Source organism: Mchenga conophoros, linkage group LG17 (genome assembly GCF_057382185.1).
Source record: "Mchenga conophoros isolate Kocher_MC1m ecotype Shallow Benthic linkage group LG17, M_conophoros_male_GT1.1, whole genome shotgun sequence".
Lineage (NCBI taxonomy): Eukaryota > Metazoa > Chordata > Actinopteri > Cichliformes > Cichlidae > Mchenga > Mchenga conophoros.
Genome location: NC_140542.1, coordinates 39,244,726 through 39,269,621, shown reverse-complemented (window position 1 = coordinate 39,269,621; position 24,896 = coordinate 39,244,726). Strand labels below are relative to the sequence as shown.

The 24,896-nt window shown below is 46.0% G+C and overlaps 2 protein-coding genes across 2 annotated transcripts in view; one reads left to right on the top strand and one right to left on the bottom strand.

Moving 5' to 3' along the window:
• The first annotated feature begins 1,444 nt into the window (after window positions 1–1,444).
• arpc5b (actin related protein 2/3 complex, subunit 5B) lies at window positions 1,445–5,853 on the top strand. Its single transcript, XM_085252233.1, has 4 exons — window positions 1,445–1,753; window positions 2,798–2,870; window positions 3,167–3,343; window positions 3,861–5,853. Exons 1-4 carry the CDS (start codon window positions 1,614–1,616, stop codon window positions 3,921–3,923), a joined length of 453 nt encoding a protein of 150 aa, XP_085108359.1. The 5' UTR covers window positions 1,445–1,613; the 3' UTR covers window positions 3,924–5,853.
• A 1,868-nt stretch (window positions 5,854–7,721) lies between these two features.
• hmcn1 (hemicentin 1) overlaps window positions 7,722–24,896 on the bottom strand; it is an 87,245-nt gene continuing 70,070 nt past the window's right edge. The window contains exons 74-107 of the mRNA XM_085251300.1: window positions 24,692–24,819; window positions 21,100–21,256; window positions 20,859–20,980; window positions 20,554–20,718; window positions 19,283–19,390; window positions 18,993–19,130; window positions 18,785–18,919; window positions 18,366–18,635; window positions 17,758–17,948; window positions 17,434–17,647; window positions 17,208–17,342; window positions 16,931–17,121; window positions 16,767–16,848; window positions 16,406–16,675; window positions 16,103–16,273; window positions 15,840–16,010; window positions 15,244–15,414; window positions 14,970–15,140; window positions 14,710–14,880; window positions 14,410–14,580; window positions 14,191–14,334; window positions 13,912–14,049; window positions 13,701–13,822; window positions 12,995–13,232; window positions 12,836–12,898; window positions 12,577–12,696; window positions 12,366–12,500; window positions 12,166–12,279; window positions 11,939–12,064; window positions 11,095–11,223; window positions 9,747–10,115; window positions 9,480–9,599; window positions 9,228–9,354; window positions 7,722–8,983 (exon numbers count right to left, since the gene is read on the bottom strand). Coding sequence (XP_085107426.1) covers window positions 8,617–8,983; window positions 9,228–9,354; window positions 9,480–9,599; window positions 9,747–10,115; window positions 11,095–11,223; window positions 11,939–12,064; window positions 12,166–12,279; window positions 12,366–12,500; window positions 12,577–12,696; window positions 12,836–12,898; window positions 12,995–13,232; window positions 13,701–13,822; window positions 13,912–14,049; window positions 14,191–14,334; window positions 14,410–14,580; window positions 14,710–14,880; window positions 14,970–15,140; window positions 15,244–15,414; window positions 15,840–16,010; window positions 16,103–16,273; window positions 16,406–16,675; window positions 16,767–16,848; window positions 16,931–17,121; window positions 17,208–17,342; window positions 17,434–17,647; window positions 17,758–17,948; window positions 18,366–18,635; window positions 18,785–18,919; window positions 18,993–19,130; window positions 19,283–19,390; window positions 20,554–20,718; window positions 20,859–20,980; window positions 21,100–21,256; window positions 24,692–24,819 — 5,644 coding nt within the window. The 3' untranslated portion in view covers window positions 7,722–8,616. The remainder of the gene's footprint in view (window positions 8,984–9,227; window positions 9,355–9,479; window positions 9,600–9,746; window positions 10,116–11,094; window positions 11,224–11,938; window positions 12,065–12,165; window positions 12,280–12,365; window positions 12,501–12,576; window positions 12,697–12,835; window positions 12,899–12,994; window positions 13,233–13,700; window positions 13,823–13,911; window positions 14,050–14,190; window positions 14,335–14,409; window positions 14,581–14,709; window positions 14,881–14,969; window positions 15,141–15,243; window positions 15,415–15,839; window positions 16,011–16,102; window positions 16,274–16,405; window positions 16,676–16,766; window positions 16,849–16,930; window positions 17,122–17,207; window positions 17,343–17,433; window positions 17,648–17,757; window positions 17,949–18,365; window positions 18,636–18,784; window positions 18,920–18,992; window positions 19,131–19,282; window positions 19,391–20,553; window positions 20,719–20,858; window positions 20,981–21,099; window positions 21,257–24,691; window positions 24,820–24,896) is intronic.

The window sequence follows — 24,896 nt, the reverse complement described above, 5'->3', positions numbered from 1 at the left end:
TGACCAGTCTCCTCTGACCTGTGATGAAACGTAGGTCAGATAATTGCTGTTCACTGGATTTTTTTCTGTTTTTCTGACCATGTAAATCTTACAGATGGTTGTGCAGAAAAATCCCAGTAGGTCAGCAGTTTTGGGTTTTTTAAATACAGCCTGTCTGGCACCAACAACCGTGCTACATTCAGAGTCACTTAAATGACCATTCTGACGCTCAGTTCAAACTTCAGGTACATGCCAGCTGTCTTCATGCCCAAATGCACTGAGTTGCTGCCATGTGGCTGACTGATTAGATATTTGTGATAACCACTGAACAGGTGTACCTGAAAAGCGACGTTTTAGGTACACCTGTTTTTGTTCACTTTGTTTTGCTTACATGTTACTTTTTTTGAACGTTCAACTTCTTTCTTTCTTTCTTCATCATCATTTTTTTCAGATATGAGATAAGATTAAAAAAGAGAGAGAATAATAAAAATAAACAAAATAAAATCAGGGCTGTAAACACTGGTAAACTGTGGAGAAGTTTATAGGGGAGACTGGGGACAGCTGCAACGAGGGACGGTTACAACTGTCCCCGGGGTTGTGAACTACAATTCTTTTATTCAAAAAAAGAGAGCACCTGATATCAGATGTATTTATCTTTGGCTGTCAGACAAATGTGTTTCATCTATCAAAATGAGTTTGGTTTAGTCCAAACTGTCTGGGAATAACCTACAAGTCCAAACGTAGAATTTTAATGATGATAGTGATGACTTTGCAGCTTACTGACTTAGAAATTATTCACAAAGCAGGAACTCCAGCAACACTTGAGGGAAGATGAACAACTTTAATAATAGACCAACGCGTTTCCGCTTGTGGCCTTCATCAGGGTCATAGTAAAACATTTTAAAATTGCTTAAATACAAGACAGGAAACAGAAAATTTTTTCAAATTAACCAGTCAAAACTTCATAGATAGGTAAGCTGACATATAATAGGTAGGTACTGGTTAATTTGAAATTTTTTTCTGTTTCCTGTCTTGTATTTAAGCAATTTTAAAATGTTTTACTATGACCCTGATGAAGGCCATAAGCGGAAACGCGTTGGTCTATTATTAAAGTTGTTCATCTTCCCTCAAGTGTTGCTGGAGCTCCTTCTTTGTGAATTCTTTTATCCTCTCCATGCACCTTGGAAGCAGGTGAAGTTGTGCCAGAAAATTATTTTTGCTGACTTAGAAATTAAGACTATTCCACTGCTCAAAATAAAATAAATAGCTGCAGAATTTCATTTTATTTTGCAATGTCATAGTACACTGTGACAAAAAGTGATGCAAATTAATTAAATACTAAAGTTGAAAATCTTAACATAGCCTGCTTAGTTTTGTTGACCGCGGAACTATTTCTTTGGTTTGAGCTCCCTCTGGCGGTGAGAACAGAAACTGCAGCCACGGGGCGGCATTGAGTCAGCGGAAGTCAAAGTAACGGCGAGGGAGGAAAGAAGGGGGAGGCCCGGAAGTCGCCTGTCTGCCAGTGACAGCCCACATCAGAAAAAAGCACTGCAGAAATAATTTTTTTAAAAAGGATTTGCGCGCGAACGCTTCTGCTTTTCGGTTTAATATAAATCACCCGAATCGCCGCAGACATGTCGAAGAATACCGTGTCCGCCCGCTTCAGGCGAGTGGACGTGGACGAATACGACGAGAACAAGTTTGTGGACGAGGAGGACGGAGGAGAAAATCAGATGGGTCCTGACGAGGCAGAGGTGGACTCGCTCATCAGACAATATCCTTTACGAGATTAGCTAGCCCGCCCGTTAGCCTACACGGCGTGCTGAATGAAAGTGCCGCGGTGGCCTGTGCAGTGTGCCCGTAAGGCTCAGATTTATCCGCACACTTCACTTAGCTTTCGGGGATGCTAGCTGCATGGATGGGCGTTTAGCTAGCAGGCCAGTCACTGCCCCGACTTGCCTGACAGTCACATTCCAGGGATTGCGCTCCAAGATTGAACAAGCGGGCGTGCATCACTTTTACTGAGTTCACCCTCCTGCCCAGGTCTGCTTTCTCCCTGATGCTGCAAGTGCATTTTAGGGTGTGGTGAACCCGGCATCTCGCAGAGGGTCAAAAGAGCTTTGTAGGCCATATAGGGCTCGAAGGCGCTCCACTTCCCCACTGAGCAACTCCTCCCAGCGCGTTACAACAGCGAAAACTCAAAACATCAAAGCAAAACCCAGTCAAGCAATCTTGAGCAATCGCTGTATAACAGAGATTTGCTGGTACGGTAGCTCTTGATTTAGTCACGCGAGAAATCTCCCCGTCTGTGTCTGTAGGGATCAATATCCACATTCAAGTAAATGACTGGAACCTGAACAGCGTCACTGTGGAAGCACTCAGGCTTCAGTCACTTATTCGTACAAGTGCTGTTTCCCCTGTGCCTGAGCAGTTTTGCTACCATGGACTGCAATAAGGTCGAGCGTCTTTATGAAGCATACTTACGGCTGATTAGTGTAGAAAACCACCAATCAGGAGACTGAGCAATGCTGCAAACAGAATTATTTGGGGGGAAATGGAGCTGTGGAAGGTGTTTAATACATTTTTCATGATTAACAGAGCTGCGGGGCATGAATGCATTTGTATTATTCAGGCAGTGAACTGCTCATAAAGCTGATTTAACTGAAAGACTTTGTGCTTTTAAAATTGGACTGCACTGATTGTGCAGCTTGTTGTTCTTTATGAGAGACGAAGGCAAAGGCTAGTTTCTAATTTTCTTTACATCCGTTGTGATGGAGGGTGAGTCTTTGCTGTGCTGCTTCCTTAACCTTTCCTGCACAGGAAATCTCACGGAGGCTTTACACGCAGTACTGAAGAACCCACCAATCAACACAAAGAACCAGAACGTCAAGGTGAGCTCGGTTTTCCTCGTCAGTAAAGCTTCAAGCGCCAGCACATTTTAATGCATCACTTTGAGAAACTTCAGGTTCTTGATTTGTAGTATAGCAGTGATATTTGGTTCTTCTTAAGCTCTCCAAACTTAAACAATACAGCAGAAAGTAGCAGATCTTCAGCACCTTATAGCTGAGGTCCTTTCAGGGTGTGTGCGGCTCAAGGTCCAGTGGTCGATGATTTCACAGCCAGGTATACGAACTGACTGGAATGTGTAGCGACTCTGGCCTTCAGCCGTCTGCTCTCTCCTGGCCAGGACCGTGCGGAGGGTCTGGTGCTGAAGGTGCTCAGCTCCTTCAAGAGCGGTGACATCGAGAAAGGCGTTCAGTCTCTCGACAAAAACGGCGTGGACCTGCTGATGAAATACATCTACAAAGGCTTCGAGAGGCCGTCAGAGAACAGCAGCGCGGTCCTGCTGCAGTGGCACGAAAAGGTAAATATTCCCACCTCACTGTGGGATCTCCAGCGTCTTCTTGAGCCAAAACAATAGACAAGTTCAACTTTTCCCGCAATGATACTCGTTCCACTTTGAAAACACCCAAAGGGTCAGATAACTGTGTTTCTCAGCTTCTAAATCAAACAGTTGTAGACGTTGTGCTTTAAACTTCATGTTCTTAATCTTCTTGGGTTAAAAATATGCAGATTGGGTCATTATTCTGTCTGATACAGCAGGTTCATGTGCACGTAAATTAGGGGTTAATAAATGGTCCAAGCCGTCCAAGTCATTCTCACACATGCGCTACAGCCTGGACGTGGTGGCAATAATGTTTATATCGCACGTTGCGTTACATTGAAACTCAGTGTTCAGAAGACAAACCTGCAGAGGTTTGCAATGCAGTGAAAGCAGCACAGAACAATCGAACAAATCGACAGTACTTAAGTGTAAGAAAACGATTTTAGTTGGTTTATTATGATCATCAAAAACAGTTTTTCTCTTTCTGTGTTCTCAGGCTCTGGCAGCTGGAGGAGTGGGGAGCATCGTCAGGGTACTGACGGCGAGGAAGACGGTGTAGAAGACGAGCAGCTCACTCCACATCCCTGACAGAGAGAGGGGGCGGTGCTCTGTTTATGTAACAGATGGCACAGGGACTAACAGGAAAACCAGATTTTTAACCCAATGAGATGTTTTCAAGCCAAGACTTTATTTCCTTTTTTTTTTTAAAGTACAGTCTGGCTCGTATTAAGTTAAAAATGGGTTTTCCTGTGGAGTCCCTGCACGGTCATAGCTTAAATCGTACTCCTCACAGGGCGCTACAGATCATTTTGTACCCGTGTGTCTGTGCTGATTCCCCGACCTGTTAACCTTTATGTCTAGGTCATTCCTGTGCACTGTGCCCCCAGCGGTTCCCAACTTACAGAGGTAAATGTTAGTAAAACTGCTCATGATTGAATTGCATAAAGCAGGGCTGTTGGTCAAAACCAGTAGAAACCAGAGCGCTCCCTGCTGGTCAGAAAGGTCGGGTGGCACCGCTGCGCGCACACGTTCATAGGAACAAACATGTTTTTCCATCGTCCACCGAATGTTTCAGGGATTTTATCTGTGAGGAAACTCTGAGTGTTTGGTTTCCATCGTCAGAGACTTCCAGATGGAATAAAAGCCGGGCTCCGCCCCTCTCGCTGTAACACTTGAGCAGCGAGAGCTGCTTGAAAAGCACAGTCACGCACAGAGGGTGGTGGATTTGCACTGGAGGAGGGGCCGGGGGGATTCATCCATCTATCCCCTCGTGCTGCCCCAGTTAAGGGTTATACTACCCACGATGCATCTCCATCGCCACTCTATTAATCCCACTTTGCTTGTGACCCCTCTGCTACTGAACAGGGCATTGATGCGGCTCTGCTGGTACTGTTCATCGCAGCGTCTCTGGAAAACGCGCCACCCAGAGAACGTGCGCTCACACGGTTTTGTTTTGTTTAAAAAACTTTTTCACTATTTAACAGAAAAACATTAATCTAGGATCAAACATCTGCTTTGTTTTATTGTTTTGAGTGACGTTATTTTCGCCTCCACTCACTCAGTTAAAAACACCGTTTGCAGGCCTGACACGCCGTTCGGTACGATGATGCGTTTTCTTCTTCTTCTTTTTTGTGAACTGACGGGGAATTAATAGTTTAAAGAATAGATGATGTATTTTCAGTATTCACTTTAGCATTTCATACCTGACATTTGTTTTTCCAAGGTTTCAGGAATTTTGTCTGTGAGGAAACTGTTTGGTTTCCATCATCAGACTCCCTGATGGGATAAAAGCCGGGCTCCGCCCCTCTTGTTGTTTTTTTTCTATTTATCCTGAGAGTTGGTCTAATAATAATAAGACTTTTCCAACACATTTTACATAATTTTCATCCACCTTATTGGGTAGATGACATGTTGCCAAATGTTTTATTTTCGCTTTCATGGAATAACGTTGCTTACATCTGGGATTTAGTTCGGAGCTCGTGTGTTTAGAGAGTAAGTGGTGGATTTTATTACATTTTATTTTGAAACCATGCAGTATATATGAGCATGAAAGAAACGCGTGTTGCGTGAGCTTTGCTCCGAGTGCAGACGTGATGATAGCTCCAGCGTTCGGTTCCTTTCTGCTCGTTTTCAAACACGGAGTTAAAGTTACTCATAGATTTTTATTTATTTGTTCATTTTTTTTTAAAATATAAAACACAAGTCACTACAGTTGTGTTTTTTTTCATCACCGGTTGATATTTAGACATGGGTTGTCATGTTTGAATACTGTCATCAGTGACGATGCATCCGGACATCAGACACCTTCTCTAATGCAGTAATGACTAGATTTATGAGCTTCGTGTATTTCTAGTCGGCGATGCTCTTCTGGGTGAGAAGATGATGGAGCGCACCAAACTGATGTACAAACTGCCTTATTCAAATGTTCCTTTTTTATGTTTGTGCTTTTGGAAGAAAAACAACAATAAATTAAAATGTGTGAATGCTGAGTCTTAGCTGTGTTGTGATTATTTTGGATTGTGTCACAACTAAGCGACCAAAGTTAAATTTTTGAGTCAAAGATAAAGACAACGGTTGAACCGTACAGGTACAGAAATTAGCGCACAACGTCTGAGAGACACTTTGGAGTGACTGTACAACATGATAGATGATGCTTTACAGCAGAATATAAACGTTATCACATTGTAACAGCCCAGAGTCAACAATTTAGCAACTGTATGATGATGTCATGTCAACCTGACATCAAAGACCTGACAGGGACTAGAAAGACAGAGCAGATTTCTCCTGTTTTGGCTTCCTGTTAAATCCAGAATTCAAAATCCTGCTCCTCACATACAAGGTCTTAAATAATCAGGCCCCATCTTATCTTAATGACCTTGTAGTACCATATCACCCTATTAGAGCACTTCGCTCTCGCTCTGCAGGCCTACTTGTTGTTCTTGAGTACCGTAATTGTCGGGCTATAAGCCGCTACTTTTTGAACCCTGCGGCTTTTAGTCAGGTGCGGCTTTTCTATGGATTGTCCGTGATTTTTGTCATATCGTAAGACGATTTGTTTTGTTTGTTCCGCTGTTGTACGGCACTACGTTGCCTGGCGGAAGGGCATGTGATCAGACACACAGTATCGGGGTTCAAGAGTGGTATGTTAGTCACATCTCCATCCGCCAGGCAACATAGTGCCGTACAAGTAGCGCGAAAAACAAACTTCAAAGTAGCGCTACGCGTTCAGCGGGAGGCGTGGATGACGAGCGGCGATAAACTTGCGAAAAGCAAGTTATGCTCAACTCCACCGGTGGAATCTGACAGCGTGGAAAAGTGTGGAAACATCCACGATCACCAACGGATTTCAAAGGGCTGGACTGCTGCATGATGGAGAGGAGGACACCGCCACGGCCCTTCTGAGGGTGTTCGACTCTGACAACGAGGATTTCTTTGGTTGGTTTTGAAAGTGACAACGAAGGAGAGAAGCTGAGAGTGGATGACGTAGCCATCCTGAACCTGTTCGTTTCCGACACTGGAGAAGAGGACTTTGGTGGTTTCAGTGCGCAGGAAGAAGAGAAAGATGGTGAATGACTGACTTTTCTTCTTGTTAAAGCCGTGTCACTGCACCTGAGCCTGAAAGGTAGTCTGAATCTATTTTTCTGGTGTGCTGTAGGTTACTGTTATGTACTACATTTGTTACTCATTTATGAAGCACAGTACATGTTTTGTACTTGTAATTACCGCTACTTGTACATATACCTAAAAAGTTATGCAAATATGTACCCATAACTTGTTTTTCGAATTATTAATAAACTGGAATGTGTTTATTAGGCTGCCGGGGATTCCCATGATGCATTGAGTTTTTCCTTTCCAGTCACCTTTCTCACTCACTATGTGTTAACAGACCTCTCTGCATTGAATCATATCTGTTATTAACCTCTGTCTCTCTTCCACAGCATGTCTTTATCCTGTCTTCCTTCTCTCACCCCAACCGGTCGCAGCAGATGGCCCCGCCCCTCCCTGAGCCTGGTTCTGCTGGAGGTTTCTTCCTGTTAAAAGGGAGTTTTTCCTTCCCACTGTCGCCAAAGTGCTGCTCATCGGGGGTCATATGATTGTTGGGTTTTTCTCTGCATCTACTGTACAGTATAAAGCACCTTGAGGCGACTTTTTTTGTGATTTGGTGCTATATAAATAAAATTGAACCAAAACCTCTGTGGAAGATTTCCAGGGCACTCCTGAATCTGTGCCTTGAAGAATTCAGACAGTTATGAAAGCAAAAGCAGGTCCAACCTATTATCAACAAGGTGTGGGTGTATAATCAACAACAGCATAGCTTCAAAATGATTTACACTATCAAACATTTGTAAATGTAATAATTCAGATGTAATAATTACTTTTATTTGATATTGCACATGATTATCATTAATCTTCTTTAACTGATAAGGATACGAAGAATCTAAAGACTTCACGGCAGACGGAGAAAACTTATCTCTGAATGGCCTTCGAGTGTATCTGTGATCAGAAGCTTTGCGTACGGCGCTCGGGTCCACGTGTGGCACGCTCCGTCAAGATCGGGGATGTTTTGTGCAGCAGTGCTGTGCACGCATATATAATTTGTAAAATCAGCGTTTATCTATTCATATTCGATTTTTATTACAAAACGGATACGGTACGTACAAGTGTGGCATTACATTATGAGAAAAACATATGTACAAATCGTAAAAAAATACATCTTGGCACCAGCTGTTGGGTGGATCATCGCGCTGGTGACGTGAGTTTCTGCCTGAGGCGTTCGTGCGCCAGTACCTGAGCACCAAACCCGAACAGTGACGCCTCCGCTTTGGCAACTGATGGCGCAAAAGTGGGACCCGTCTTCCATTTTTCGTGTTCGAGTTAATAATAGGTTGATGTAAATGAAAGAGAAGCTAATATGTTGTACTCTCTGAACCGGTGGCGTTTCGGTTTGGAAGAGTCGAATCTAACGTGTCTTATAAATAAGTCTGAAGAGTCAGGAGATGACTGACTGAGAGGTTTGGGAGGTTTCCAGGGATTAGAGCTGATAAATAGTTGGTAAGTTTCCTCATGTAAACATCAGGCGTCCTACTTCCTTACACCTTCGGGGCCGTATGCACCCGCTGGCCTCTCGCACACACTCGATAATCTTTTTCCAGTCTGTTTACTGATGCGGTCGCATCCACTAACTCTCACCATGCCACTTTTTGCAGCACTGCACTCAGAGGACGCAGCCACTCGGGTCATTTAAAGTGTTTTCAGTAGGGGTAGGCAGAGACAGCGATGTAGACGATGAAGGTCGTCTGGTACTCGATGCCTCCGTCTTCACTGTAGGACAGGGCTCGGACCTTCATGCGGTACGTGTGGGGCTCTCGTAGCGGCCGCGTGGTGAACAGCACTCCCTTTAGGTTCTCATCTCGCAGAGCAAACGGCAACGCGAAATCCTCGTCCACCACCAGGAAGGAGGTCCTGGGGTGCATCACTCCATCCTGTGTGTAGGCCACCAGCCTGATGAGGTCCTGGTTGGCTGCGATGCCAAAGGGAAGCGACAGCAGCTTGTACTCCAAGGCGTACGGGCTCAGTGCGCACTCCAGGTCATTTGGCTGGCAGTTTCTCAGACAGAACCTACAAAAAGAAAAAAGTTAATTTTGGTTGAATATGGTGCTGGTGGGCCCAGGAGGCAGAAAACAAAGGTTTGGTGTAAAGGCGATGTGAGAAGCCCAAAGAAGAAGGTTTTACACAGAAATCTGCTACAATTTGAAGAGAAAACAACCCGCCCCCGTACTTATATCTGTAGGATATGATAAAATATGATCACTTTGTCTCAAAGTTCAGAATGATCAGGTTTCATGTATGTGTGCAGGTTTACCCTGTGACCGGGTCCCTCTGGTAGTTTGGGGGACAGGGGGTGTCAATACACTGGTAGCTTCCTCTCGTGTTGAAGCACATTCGATTCACTCCACACTGGATGTTCTGTTCCAGGCACTCGTCTGTGTCTGCGGCAGATACAGCAAACAGCTACAGTAAGCACAGGTCACACCTCACTTGAGGGTAAATTGCATGAGTTCCAGTGAACAGGTGGATTGCCGGGTAGACAAAGCGAGCACACCGAGGTTCTCACCTTGACAAGTCTTGCCATTGGTCATGAGGCGGTAACCAGCAGGACAGAGACACCTGTAGCTTCCTGGTGTGTTCGTGCACTCGTGCTGACAGGTGTCCCTCACTTCACACTCGTTGATGTCTTTTTGATGTCATGCACACACAAAAACAGCCACAGAGGGATACACAGAACATCAGTTTTCCAGACCCCACTGCAAATTCTCAGGCAGTAATGAAATGCTGAACTTTCCTCTCCCTCATCTCAACCCTGCCTCTTCTCCATAGTTACCTAAGCAGCGGTGACCCCTGGGCTCAAAGCCCTGCTGACAAGCGAGGACGCCCTGATGTGAGGAATGCACACGCGTCTCTCTGCGGCTCCGACTCCTGTAGCGCCCCGACGCGGGGGCTGCGTAGGAGTGGTAGCTCTGGGAGGCCAAGTTGTGGTAGAGCATCTGGCTGGAGCCGCCGCCGGGGGCGGACTGAGACGTGCGGTAAGTGTACGAGTAACTTTCGTAGCTGGGCAGCCGCTCAAGCCCAGCGCAGGACTTGCCGTCCCCCAGCAGGTGGCGCCCAGGAGGGCAGGCGCACGTGAAGCTGCCGGGAGTGTTGATGCACTGGTGGGCGCAAGGCTGCGGGAGCCGCTCACATTCATTTACATCTGCCCTCGGCACAGAGAAAGACCAGCACCAAGAAAAGGTGGATAAAAGGTTGGAAATGATGCAGAAGTAAAGAAAAAAGAACAGAGTGATGAGAGGAGCACAGGAGGAGGTGCAGGCCATGAAAGAGGAGAAGGATGAGGGGAGAAAAGGGGATATCCAAGTTACCCCGCTGTATAACAATACATTTTCATGTCAGGGACACAGAAATGTATTGAAACTACAGGTTTAATTTGAATGAGAGAATCACTCCATCTCATAAATAACAAAAATCATAATTTTCACATTTTATCTGAAGAAGTACATCAGATATGAATTGTGTTAAAAAAACGTTCCCAGTTCATTCAGACAGAGTGTTAATGTCCCAGCAGCATCAGGGTACATACGCCATCACAAAGCGACGCCAGGAAACAGCCAGCCCCAAACATAAAGGTGCTGGAAACACTTTGATAGATCCGAACTGGAGGGAATGAAAAGGAGGAAGTGACAGACAGAGCTGTGAGGTGACGGTGCTGGTCTTTTTACAGTTGGTGTTTTATGTATTCCTTTCCCTCCTTCCTGTTTCCCTAACAGCTGTCTAACACCGTAGCATCATCTTGAGCTGGCAAAGCCTCTGATATCATGCAGCATTGTTTCTTGACAAAAAGCAAGATATTTTTTTTGTTTGCGTTTAATAGAAAGAGTTAATCAGCTGTTCTCAGTGAAGCATTTGGTCATGTGAGCAAGCAGTGGCGCGATATGATGACAGCAGCTTTTTAGGCTTTCTGCAGAAGTGAGTGAGTCAGCATCAGAAAGAAGAAAGTGCATTTCTTGAAGCAAGCAAGCTGATGCGAAACATAAGGAAAGAGCACTGCATTTTTATTTTACTGCTCAGGATGTTTCATGCTTGGCTAAGTAGCCCAAAGTAATCAGAATGACACAGCAGCAATGAGGGTTTGATGTTATACCGCACTGGATTCAATTCAAGGCAGAGACACGTACCGACGCAGGGCCGCCCTACTCCCTGGGATCTGTAACCACGGGGGCAGGTGCAGTGGTAGCTGCCTCTGGTGTTCTCGCAGATCTGGTTGTATCTGCACTGATGGGTACCGTCTCTGCACTCGTCAACGTCTGCAACAGGCCACAAGAGACGAACATGCATCATCTTATTAATCACAATATGCTAATCAAAAAAATGCAAGAAACACCTTTTAATTAGAGGCTGGCATCTAGTCGGTTAAACTTCTGGGCTATCGATGTGGTCAGTTACATAGCAGAGGGGGTTGTTAATCAGTCTCAGCAGCTTTGGTCTTAATGAAATTAACAAGAGCTGCAAACAGGAAGGGTTTCACACATGGAGGCCTCTGACTTTCCCCCCTCCTTATATTTCCTGACTGTTTTTCACTAGTTTTGCGTTTGGCTAGGGTCAGTGTCACTGCTGTTAGCGTGACGTGATACATGAACCCTGCAGAGGCTGCATTGTTGTCCGGCTCCTCCAGGACGACACAGAAGATACCAGAAGATTTACAGAGTCTCCCAGCTCAGTTTCAAGAGCATGGAGGAGAATCCAGGACACACACAGTTACTCTGGGAGAGCTGGACAGGGCCGTAGAAGATCCTTAACCCATCAGTGGGACAGGAAACTGCTACTTTGTGTGGAATTTTTTCATTTCCAGGCTTGAATTCAGCCCTCTACCTTGATCCTTCCACTCCTAACACATTACCCAGTCTGTATCGGTACAGATATGCTGCATGATTATTTCCCCCCACTGAGAATAGATGTGTTTCTCTACATTTTCTAAACAGCGTATTAGTAACTACTCTACAGTACTTCAGTAGCACTCACCCACACATGTTCCATTGCCACCCTTGGTCATACCACTGGGGCAGAGGTCAATACAGATGTAACCACCGCGAGTGTTTTTACACTGCTGATCAGAGCGGCAAACCCTCTGCCTGCACTCGTTGATATCTGCGGTGAACAGAGGAAAAAGGGAAGTTTGTGGCTCCAGGTTTAGTGATAAATTGTCTTATTTTACGTAGAACATCAATGGAGAGGAGCGCCTCTCTCACCTATGCAGCGCCTGTTCCTGAGATGAAATCCTGGCTCACAGGCGCAGCGGTAACTACCGACGGTATTCAAACAACGTTGATTACACGGATTTGACTCCAGGCACTCGTTCACATCTGAACAACACAAACATGTCCCACTATTATTAGAAAGTCAAATCGATTAAAAAGGAAAGGAATGCCCTTTACGTGTACAATCAAACCTGTACAGCTGTAGCCGTCAGCTGTTCTCCTGAAGCCACGCCCACAGCGCGTGACGCATCTGTAAGAGCCGATGGTATTCTCGCAGTCTTCTGCGTCGTGGCACACATTCCCACCTAGCGAACACTCGTCGACGTCTAGGAGAGAGGAGAGAAGAGGCTTAACGGTGATTTGCTGCCGCGTCGGGTCAGTAGGCGGCGGAGAGTTTTGTACCCTGACACGTCCTCCCGTCGGCTGAGATGGCGAGGCCTCGGGGACAGGAGCAGTAGTAGGTGCCCATCGTGTTGTGGCAGGCATGTGAACACGGATTCCCAACCTCACATTCATTCTCATCTGCAGCACAAAGATAAACACGAATACGAACAATCAGAAACGATCAGATGTTCTAATTATGAATCCATGAATACATCATTTTTAGGTGCAGTTTTTCGTGGTTTGGGGGTAAGTATACGTGTGTTGTGATTAGCATTACCTGCACAGTAAGGCCCGGCAGCCACCAAAGTGAAGCCACGAGGACACTGGTTACTGCGATCACCTGGAGTCACGTTAACAAACTTTAAATTTCGCTTATGTTTGGTGAAAGTGCAACAAAGTATTAGGCAATAGAAGTTGAAACATCTTTTGCGTTCACCTTTGGAGATACTAGCTTGTATGCTGTACTCCAACACCTCCTCCAGTGGGTGGTAGTGTGCACTGATGGCTGCGGCCCTCAGCGTTTCCACCAGGTAGGGCATCTTCCCCTTGGACGGGTCATAGGAGACAGTGTGGTTCCAGGTGTAGGGCACACTTTCCTTGTCGATGCTGAACATGCGAGTGGACAGAGCGTAGAGCTGACCCGGTCCCGTCTGGATGTAGTCCTCTGTGTAGTCCTGGGAAAAAAACACAACAGAACATTGTGCATTTTTATTATTCAGTTTGGCGTCTGTCAGCTGGACCTTAATTTTAGTTTGTTTCCTTGCAATGTGTGACATTAGACTTTAAATTGTTTTTATTGGGTTAAACTGAGTTATTGTGCGTTTATATGAATCTATGAGGTATACAAGACGGGGGACTTGATTTGCTGGTGGGAAGCTTAGAGATGACATATGGCTAAAAAAGAGAGAGAGAAACAAATAATGATAAATTGATGTTTTCTAAAATAGAGGCGTTCACTGTATTCGATTTCCAGTCTTTTCTATGGTTTAAATTTCCAGAAATGCAATAAAACCATTTTGTAAATATACATGAACTGATGTGTTTTGGTTGTAAACAGGCTGATAAGCATATGCATATTTCTTTCAGTCCCTATATTAGTTTATTAGCTGGCTTCATAATATTCCCATTGCCTATTTGTGTACCTTGATGCCGATGAGAGCATGTGAAGGCAGCTGCAGGATGTGTCCGCTCACAACGATGTCCAAAAGCAAAGCGCCGTCAGAGTCCAGACCCCTGACGATGTGGGTCATCCTCAGGATCTCGCCTGCCAACACGCAGTCGCGTCACATATCTTTACATATAAACAGCTGTTCAAAGATTTCATGCCTCCGTGTTGAACCCATGAAATCCTACCTGTGGCAAACTCCACCTGCGTCTCCCGCCTGAAGATACCTCCTGTTAGCGTGTAGCCGTTGACCGCCTCTCCTACTTCATGCGCAGTGGTCCAGTAGACGGGGTTCAGGATGGAGATGAGCTTCCTCATTGCAGGACCTTGAATCAATTTAAAGGTCTTAGATTTATTAGGAGTTCAAGAAAACAGCTGACTTTTAGATGGAGGCAGGAATTAGAGAGCATCATACAACATCTAAAAGCAGAACAGTGATACAACCAACGAGCTAATGGAAAACTGACCTAACGTCCTCGGTACATTAGAGATTGTGGCTTTGATGATTCTGCTGCCAAAACTGTCGGTGATGGTGGCATTGAGGATGGAGACGCCGAACTCGATATCGTTAATGTTCCCTATGATGCTTCCTCGGGCCTTCAGGGGCCCACCTGATCAAAAGAAACGTGTCTTTAAATGTAAATACAGCAAATGAACACAGAAGCTTTTTTTAAGAGATACGTTACCTGGGCAGGCCTGAGTGTTGCACCTGGACAGCTGAGTAGAGTCTCCTGGACACGGCCGACCACCGTCACTTGGAGACGGACCGTCACAGAGCCGAACACGTGTCCTCTGTCCTCCTCCGCAGGAAGAAGAACATTCTCCCCATGGCTGCCATGAACCCCAGGTACCATCAACTGCAAAATACAAACAGTACAGGTGTACACATCAACACACAAATCACGGCAATGGAGCAGTCGTAGGGGTAATTTAGTCTTACAAGGGAACCAATAACACACGCCTGACCGTGCCGCAGGCTGACTCACCGGGGCACTTGACGGTGCTGCATCTTTGTATCTGTGTATCAGCACCTGCACAAGCTCTCCCACCGTAGGCGGGTCTGGGGTTGTCACAGGTCCTGTAGCGCCTCATCTGACCTCCGTTACATGTCTTGCTGCAGCTGCCCCAGCTGCTCCATGGACCCCAGTTACCACTGACTAACACACAGAAGTGCAGACAGATTCACAAAAGAAAAGATGCAGAAATGAGCGTATCTAAGCAGTCAGTAGCAGTTCAGGTATCTCACTGGGGCAGGGGTCGCTGTTGCAGAAGTCGATTTGCACGTCGTTGCCCTCACACTGTCTGCCGCCGTGCTGAGGGGCGGGGCTGGCACAGAGGCGTGTCCTCTGTCTAGTACCCCCCCCACAGGAAACACTGCAGGCTCCCCAGCTCACCCAGGACGACCACTTTCCATCCACTGGAGGACACAAAGTGTATAAAACTGAAATCTGCTTCGTTTAACGAATTCCTAAATCCAGGCTGGAGCGGAGATTTTTCTCGAAGCATAATCGCGTCCTTACCGGGACAAGGCTTCTCCTTGCACATTTGTGTTTGGGTGTCTGTGCCCACACACTGTGACCCATCGAACGCTGGAGGAGGGTTGTTGCAGAGACGGATCCTGGACTGCACGCCCCTACCGCAGGTCTCGCTGCATGGGCTCCACGGTAGCCAAGAACCCCAGTTACCTCCCACTATAAGAGCATAAACCTACAGTCCATCATACATATATGTATATACACAGCAGAATAAAGCAACACAGTGCTGCTAGAAAAAAACCCCAACAGATCTGCAGTTTAACAACAGGAAAAATTCATGGAAATCAGAAAAGAAAGTTTAATTAAATTTGGAAATGACATAAAAAAACATTCATATTTGTTTCATGAATATTATTAGATCTGTTTGTCCACACAGGCTAGCCTGCTACGTGAAGTATAAGTAGAATTAGGCAACAAGTCAAGATGTGTGCAAACGCCCAAAGAGCTGGAGTTTCATCAAAAACTAGAATATTAAGATATTTATACTGTAGCAAACACCCTCAAATTAAAGTTCTCTTTAATGACAGTGGTTCTCTTGTTTTTAACTGTGTGTGCCTGCGCATGCAAATGCATTTCCTCACCTGGACATGACCTGACCCTGCACATGACCACGTCCACTGCCTTCCCCTCACACGGCCTGCCTCCATGCTGAGGCGGAGGACTACTGCAGGTCCGGACCCTGGTTCTGTTGCCCTCACCACATGTACGTGAACACTCCTCCCAGAGAGACCATTCTGACCAGTTACCATTCACTGTGGAGGGACGAGAGATTTGGTTCCGCATGTGACATTTGCACACGGTCTCCTTTGTAAACACTTGGTTCTAGGCCCTGTTTCAGTCTCACCTGGGCAGGGTTTCCCCTGACAGCTGCGTGTCTCTGTGTCTGATCCTGCACAGTGGCGGCCTCCGTTGGCAGGTAAAGGGTTGTTACACTGCCTGAGCCTCTTCTGGTTACCAACACCACATGACACACTGCAAGGACCCCACTCTGCCCACTCCGAGAAGCCGCCATGGACTGACAAGAACGTTAATTAACTTTGGCACTTGGCGTTAGGTCCCTTTAGACACCAAAATATTGAAAGCATGCATATGGACCGATTTTGCCATTTCTGAATGCAGATGTAAGAATAAACTAAAAACTGCTCACCCCGTATGGTAAGAGTGACCTTGACCAGCACTGATCCAAGCAGGTTTCTTGCCACGCATTCGTACTCAGCTGTGTCCTCCTTTTGCGCACTGATGATCCTGAGGGAGCCATTAGATAAGGCAGAGAAGCGGTTGTTGCCCAGAAGGGGGCGCCCCTGGCGAGACCACTCTATCATGGGCGTAGGCTCACCCTCCGCCTGACAGTTGAGCACAGCCGTGGTTCCGGCATCCAGCACCGTCTCCACGGGTTCTACAATGATTGCGGGTGCACCTGGAAGAGCAGCGTGCTTCTATCACATCTATCACTGCTACAAAAACGCTATAATTAAAAGTGCTGCATCCTGACACGGTTAAACACTCACTGTGTAAGGTAAGTGTGACACTTCTCTCCACCACACCAGCGTCATTTGTCGCCACACACATGTAGTTTCCCGCATCTTCACTCTGCCACACACATTGTAAATGAAATCACCGTGACCTTTTCCAAAGCTCACCTTTGTCTTACACAAAAGAGCTGTCTTCCTACCACTGTGCCATAGATGGCCAGGGAGCCGTTGTCCAGTTGACGGATTCGGTAGCTGATCTGGATGTTTATTCCATTTTTGCTCCACTGGATGGTTGGCAGCGGGTCTCCTCGAACCTCACAGTTCAGGATTGCATTCCCGCCCAGGGGTTCAATGCGGTTGGAGTGAAGGTCCCCATCGATGATCGGAGGCTCTGAAGAACAGGCAGATCAGGTCGAGTGTAGAGCAGCTTAGAGAGATGCAACAGCATCAAAATAGTTCATGAAAGCATGCTTTTACCTTTGACATAGACCAAGGCCAGCGACTTGATGGTTCCCACATCATTTTCTGCCACACAGGTGTAGGTGCCGGCATCGTCTTTGCTCACTCTCTCGATCACCAGCTCACTGTGACCGTTCGTTTGATCGTAGTGAACTGAAGCATCAATGGCAGAAAACAAATAAAATGAAATGACAAAGATTAAGAAATAACGAAAGGAAACCTCTCCGTTTACAACGATTCATACCTGGGATGATGTTGTTATTAAAGGCCCAAGTGATTCTGGGTAGGGGGATGCCACTGACTCCACAGAACAGCGTGAGGCGCTCTCCTTTGTTCAGGGCCACATCCCCAAGAAGCTCAGTGAAGATGGGATGAGTATGAACCAACAGGGTGACGGTCCAACTGTCCTGCCCGACTGAATTAGTGGCAACGCAGGTGTAACTTCCTGCATCTTCAGGCTGGTTCACCAAAAGGCGGGGGCAGGGTGAAGGGAAAAGGAGCATATAGGTCAAACTCGTGTGTTAAATATGATCAAAACAAAATACTATTCAGTGTTTCTATTTTTTACCTGAGCACTGTCAATAACCAGCTCACCAGATGGCAGGATCGTATACTCCCCCGCGCTTTCGCTGACAGGACTACCGTCCTTTTCCCAGGACAGTTTTGGCTGAGGGACGCCCTCTGCCAAACACACAAGCTGGACCTGACTGTTTTCCACCACCACGACCTCCTGCTCTCCACCACGAATGAACGGAGGAACTGCAAGAGATTAGGATAAAACCAAGTCACCCTTTTTTATCTTTGCTTTGCTATACACTCCCGATTAAAAGTTTAAAACCAGTTTAAGCGTCGTTTTCAGTAAATTGCATGCTCAAAAAATGTTTTATCTCACTCCCATTTCTTCTTGTTGCATGTTGAAGCTCCACTTGGAACCTTGTTAAAATCCAACCATGCAAAATAGGATTTTTTTGCCATTTTTCAAGTGGTCTTAAACTTTTGATTGGGACTATATGTCTGGATGTGAGTATAAAATCTGAATGATGCTGTGTTGAAGAAGCAGAACTACTGGAACCATCCATGCATCCATGCATCACCCATCCATCTTTATAGAAAACGTTAACACCACAAATGTAGTGTGATGTGTCAAATCACGTCATTTCAATGACTGGAACCTACTCTGCACAGTAAGGCTCATTTCCAAGTTGACAGTGCCCGCTGCATTGGCAGCAGTGCAAGTGTATCTCCCGGCATCGCTCGGCTGAATGAAGGCGATCTGCAGAGATCCTGAACTGAGGACCCTCAGGCGTACGGTTTCACTCAGCACGCGCCCGTCTTTGTGCCACGTGACCGAGGGGGGAGGGGAGCCGTCAGCTTGGCACCGCAGCGTCACGGAGGAGTCCACAGGTGCCAAATATTCCCAAGTGTCTGAGCTGATCACTGGAGGGACTTCAGGTGCAAGGAGAAATGTGTGGGGTTAGTACATTAGTATATTTGTTGACATCGTGGGAAGCCTGAATTTCAGTGACTTTGGGTGCATTTTGTACACAACTGGTATTATGATCGTGAGGTTGAAATTTCAACATAAAAGTACCTACCTTGCACTCTGAGTCTGGTCTTGCCGAGCGCTGTGCCAGCAGGGTTTTGAGCCACACATATGTACATTCCAGAGTCTGATAGTGATGCCTTGGAGATCTGCAGACTTCCATTAGGGAGTATAGTGGACCTACCACCTAGCACGAAGCCAGAGCCAAAATTTCACGACTGATTGCTTACACCAACTGACAAAAACACAAAATTATTTACCTGTAGTGGGTATGTTGATGCCCTCCTTCTGCCAGGTAATGGTAGGTGTGGGTGAGCCTGTGGCTCTGCAGGGCAGACTTACGGGGTTATTCAGGATCACATCCAGTGCTGATGGATGGGACTCAATCACTGGAAGCTCTGAGGAGAAGGTTTGGAAAGTAGTGATGATCAAGAACAAAAGAATAAACCTCCAAATAAAAAAAATAAAAAAAACAAGCCTCTCAATCAGAATCAAGAGCTCTAAAATAAAAATGATTTAAGCTGTGAACCCTGAAGAATTCGTTTTTTACCCTGGACTGTGAGCTGCACGTGGCGGTGGGTGGAGCCTGCAGCATTCTGAGCTGTACATGAGTAGCGTCCAGCATGAGTTAGCTCGGCTGAGGTGATCTCTATCGGACCTGAATGCAGATCGACACGAACAGCAGATAAAATATTTAAAGACAGGCATCAAAATCCTCCTCGACATCTTATCTACAGCTAAAATACACACAAAGTAACCTGACATGTGCCCTTTAGGAGACGCTTGTCTTACTTTTTGTTGTATTTGTAGTCAAATTTAAGGCCATTAAAAAGGGAATTTTACGTTTTAATCAAACTTCGGTTCGGTGATCTAAGGAGCTCGGGGGGGAAAAGCGTCTGGACTTATTTAAGCTTCTGACCTTTTCTGTGCATCTTTGCTGACTTGAGGAAATAATCACATGTTTTAAGAGCTTTCTTTACATGCGTGTGTTCCTTTTGTTTCCCTTCTGGCTAAAGGGGAACATGTTCTGCCCAGTGATGTAGGATCCTGATCACTCCAAGTCTGTGTTCCAGAGGGTGGAGGTACTGGTCCATGTGTGTGGGCTTCTGGTAAACTTCAATGTTGAGGTTTCCATTCCCTTCAAAGCCCACGGCACAGTCCAGGAATGGCAAACTGCCATCTTTGTGTCTTCACAGGTGAACTTTATGTTTTTATCCACTGAGCTGATGTGAGCAGTGAAGGATTCTACTTCCTGGATTTAGATTTTGACCCAGGTGTCATCAACATACCTGTATGGGAGACTTTTTCCCCACTTCCTCCATGTTAAGTTTGGCTACAATAGGTGACACCAGGGAGCCCACTGCACAGCCATGTTTTGTCTGTAAAATCCTTGTTGTAATTAAAATATGTGGCGGTGAGGCAGAGCGCAAAATCTGAGTGAGTGAGCTCGTTCTGTTTTTTCAAGGAGCTGTCTTGTCTCAGTAAATCACACGATAGGATGGAGCTAGGTCTCACAATGGGTTCACCCAAACATTGGCTGATTGTGACCCACACCCGTTTTTACACTATGACTCATGTGATTAGGCAAAGGATCAATAGGGGGTCCAGGACCCTCCTGGGGACACTCCCTTTGGTCTTAAAATCTGGGACTCCACCAGTTGCTCTCAGAACTGAAGAAGGTGAAACGTCTTCAAGAAACTTAAAGTAGTCCAGACGCTTTCTGTCCGAGCTCCTTAGACTACGATGACCTAGATGATAGAGAACCTTCACTGACACTTTGGTTTGGTGAGTTCATCAGCAGTGGGTATATTTAAAACATACCTGTTGCCAGGATGCTATATCCCAGACCCTCTATGGGCAGCTTCATGCCAGCTTTGCTCCAGTGGATTGTGGGCTCCGGGATGCCAGACGCAGTGCACGGAATGACCACCGGGGACAGCCTGGTCACAACTAACTCTGTGAGTTCATCTGCTATTGACGGAGGAACTAGAGGAACAGATGCAATATGAAAATCCACAATGTAGAATAAACTCGCACAGATGAACGATCCATTACTTATTAGAAAGAAAATTAACTTAATTAACACAAAACAAAAGGAATCTGTAAATAACTGTTGTGTTACCCACCGTTCACAGTCAGGTTGATGGATCTGGTGTCTTCACCTGCCTCGTTAGAGGCAGCGCACTGGTACACAGCCGTGTCCTCCACTGTGGGCGCTATAACTACCAGTGAGCCCGATGACAGTAATCTGGAAACGATTAAGAGATGGCGTTAGTATTTCTATACACTTAAAGTGAGCCGGTTTTGTTTTTTTCTGAGACAAATTTGAATATATTTCACTAGGAAAGAGAAGGAGAAAACTCCGACCTGTATATGTTCTGGTTCTGGTCTGTGTTTATAAGTCGGCCATTTTTCCTCCAGCTGACAGTGGGTTTGGGTATGCCTGTAGCCTCACAAGACAGAGTGGTCTGAACGTTGACTATAACTGTGACATTGGTGCGACCATCAGCAATGGAAGGAGGCACTAAAAGACAGGAAGCAGTAGTAAAGTAACTGTCATTTGAATACATCTATGGTACATATTTGCCACCAGTGTTGGGAAGGTTACTTTTAAAATGTATCCCATATATATATATATATATATATATATATATATATATATATATATAGGTCCCTCATCCTATTCATGTAGCCCCTTCCGCCGGGGTTACTTGCGTAGTAGCATTCCAACAACGCCCTGTTTTCGTCCCTTGCCCACCGATGCCTTCTTGTTCCAGTAGCCCACTTTTCGTCAGGGTGCCCTGGTTCCTCAACACCTGACGCGGACCTTGTTGATCCGGGCGACGTCCGAGCCGGCATGCCTTCATATTTATCTGTCTCGCTCATGTCTGCGGTAGGCTTGCTTAGCATAGGGGGTCTAGCCTTAGGACCCTTACTGGATACAGACGCCCCAGGCAGGAATCGAACTTGCGATCCTCTGTTCCAAAGGCGTGTAGTTTAACCACTACGCTATCCAGCTGCTGAAAGACAGCACAGAGGCACTAATCATGGCAGCACAAGAACAAGCTCTGAGTACAAGATCCATAGAGGCTGGGGTCTATCACACCAGGCAAGACCCCAGGTGCAGGCTGTGTAAAGATGCCCCAGAGACAATCCAGCACATAACAGCAGGGTGCAAGATGCTAGCAGGCAAGGCATACATGGAACGCCATAACCAAGTGGCCGGCATAGTGTACAGGAACATCTGTGCCGAGTATAACCTAGAAGTCCCGAGGTCAAAATGGGAGATGCCCCCAAGGGTGGTGGAGAATGACCGAGCTAAGATCCTGTGGGACTTCCAGATACAGACGGACAAAATGGTGGTGGCTAACCAACCGGACATAGTGGTGGTAGACAAACAGAAGAAGACGGCCGTAGTGATCGATGTAGCGGTTCCGAATGACAGCAACATCAGGAAGAAGGAACACGAGAAGCTGGAGAAATACCAAGGGCTCAGAGAAGAGCTCGAGAGGATGTGGAGGGTGAAGGTAACGGTGGTCCCCGTGGTAATCGGAGCACTAGGTGCGGTGACTCCCAAGCTAGGCGAGTGGCTCCAGCAGATCCCGGGAAAAACATCGGAGATCTCTGTCCAGAAGAGCGCAGTCCTGGGAACAGCTAAGATACTGCGCAGGACCCTCAAGCTCCCAGGCCTCTGGTAGAGGACCCGAGCTTGAAGGATAAACCGCCCGCAGGGGCGTGCTGGGTGTTATATAAAAAAACACCCTAACCCTAACCCTAACCCTATATATATATATATATATATATATATATATATATATACACACACAGTGTACATACACACAGTGGGGCAAAAAAGTATTTAGTCAGCCACCGATTGTGCAAGTTCCCCCACCTAAAATGATGACAGAGGTCAGTAATTTGCACCAGAGGTACACTTCAACTGTGAGACACAGAATGTGAAACAAAAATCCATGAATCCACATGGTAGGATTTGTAAAGAATTTATTCGTAAATCAGGGTGGAAAATAAGTATTTGGTCAATAACAAAAATACAACTCAATACTTTGTAACATAACCTTTGTTGGCAATAACAGAGGTCAAACGTTTACTATAGGTCTTTACCAGGTTTGCACACACAGTAGCTGGTATTTTGGCCCATTCCTCCATGCAGATCTTCTCGAGAGCAGTGATGTTTTGGGGCTGTCGCCGAGCAACACGGACTTTCAACTCCCGCCACAGATTTTCTATGGGGTTGAGGTCTGGAGACTGGCTAGGCCACTCCAGGACTTTCAAATGCTTCTTACGGAGCCACTCCTTTGTTGCCCGGGCGGTGTGTTTTGGATCATTGTCATGTTGGAAGACCCAGCCTCGTTTCATCTTCAAAGTTCTCACTGATGGAAGGAGGTTTTGGCTCAAAATCTCACGATACATGGCCCCATTCATTCTGTCCTTAACACGGATCAGTCGTCCTGTCCCCCTGGCAGAAAAACAGCCCCATAGCATGATGTTTCCACCCCCATGCTTCACAGTAGGTATGGTGTTCTTGGGATGCAACTCAGTATTCTTCTTCCTCCAAACACGACGAGTTGAGTTTATACCAAAAAGTTCTACTTTGGTTTCATCTGACCACATGACATTCTCCCAATCCTCTGCTGTATCATCCATGTGCTCTCTGGCAAACTTCAGACGGGCCTGGACATGCACTGGCTTCAGCAGCGGAACACGTCTGGCACTGCGGGATTTGATTCCCTGCCGTTGTAGTGTGTTACTGATGGTGACCTTTGTTACTTTGGTCCCAGCTCTCTGCAGGTCATTCACCAGGTCCCCCCGTGTGGTTCTGGGATCTTTGCTCACCGTTCTCATGATCATTTTGACCCCACGGGATGAGATCTTGCGTGGAGCCCCAGATCGAGGGAGATTATCAGTGGTCTTGTATGTCTTCCATTTTCTGATGATTGCTCCCACAGTTGATTTTTTCACACCAAGCTGCTTGCCTATTGTAGATTCACTCTTCCCAGTCTGGTGCAGGTCTACAATACTTTTCCTGGTGTCCTTCAAAAGCTCTTTGGTCTTGGCCATGGCGGAGTTTGGAGTCTGACTGTTTGAGGCTGTGGACAGGTGTCTTTTATACAGATGATGAGTTCAAACAGGTGCCATTCATACAGGTAACGAGTGGGGGACAGAAAAGCTTCTTACAGAAGACGTTACAGGTCTGTGAGAGCCAGAGATTTTCCTTGTTTGAGGTGACCAAATACTTATTTTCCACCCTGATTTACGAATAAATTCTTTACAAATCCTACCATGTGAATTCATGGATTTTTTTTTTCACATTCTGTGTCTCACAGTTGAAGTGCACCTCTGGTGCAAATTACTGACCTCTGTCATCATTTTAAGTGGGGGAACTTGCACAATCGGTGGCTGACTAAATACTTTTTTGCCCCACTGTGTGTGTGTGTGTGTGTATATATATATATATATATATATATATATATATGTTTCCATCTCCCGTTTCTGCTCGGTGACATCTCGTACTTTTCGACTCCTTTTCTCCCTCCCTCGCTCACAGACACATCACGGGTATGGCAGTCCATTCTCCCTGCGGCACGGACTACACTACCCATGAGGCTACATTCTTTAGAGCGATGCCTGCAACACTCTGCCTGTTGCCTTCATATTAAATCATTTTTGTGAATAATTTTTTTTAATATTTCTTTACGTCATTATGTGGCCGCAAGTCGAGGTGACATGGGCCGCGAGATTGAGACACAGACATGAGAGCCTCTTAATGCGCGTTTTGTTTGGTTGCCACCGGCGTGGACACCCAAAATCTAGCGTTCATAGCCTTACTTTCAACAAAGTAACTGTATTCTGAATACCACTTAAAACGGTAACTGTAACAGAATACAGTTACTCGGCGGTACATGTATTCCGTTACTCCCCAACACTGTTTGCCACCCACCATATACTTGCAGATCCACTCTCTTGCGTTGAGTTCCAGCCTGATTGGTTGCCATACACAGGTAGCGACCGGTGTCTGTCACCTGAGTGGAGTTGATGCGCAAAGACCCATCCTCTGCAAACGTGTACCTGCACACGTGTTCACAACATGAGTGAAACCCTGAATCTGCCAATGTGAAATATCTCTGTGAAGGTTGAAGAACTAT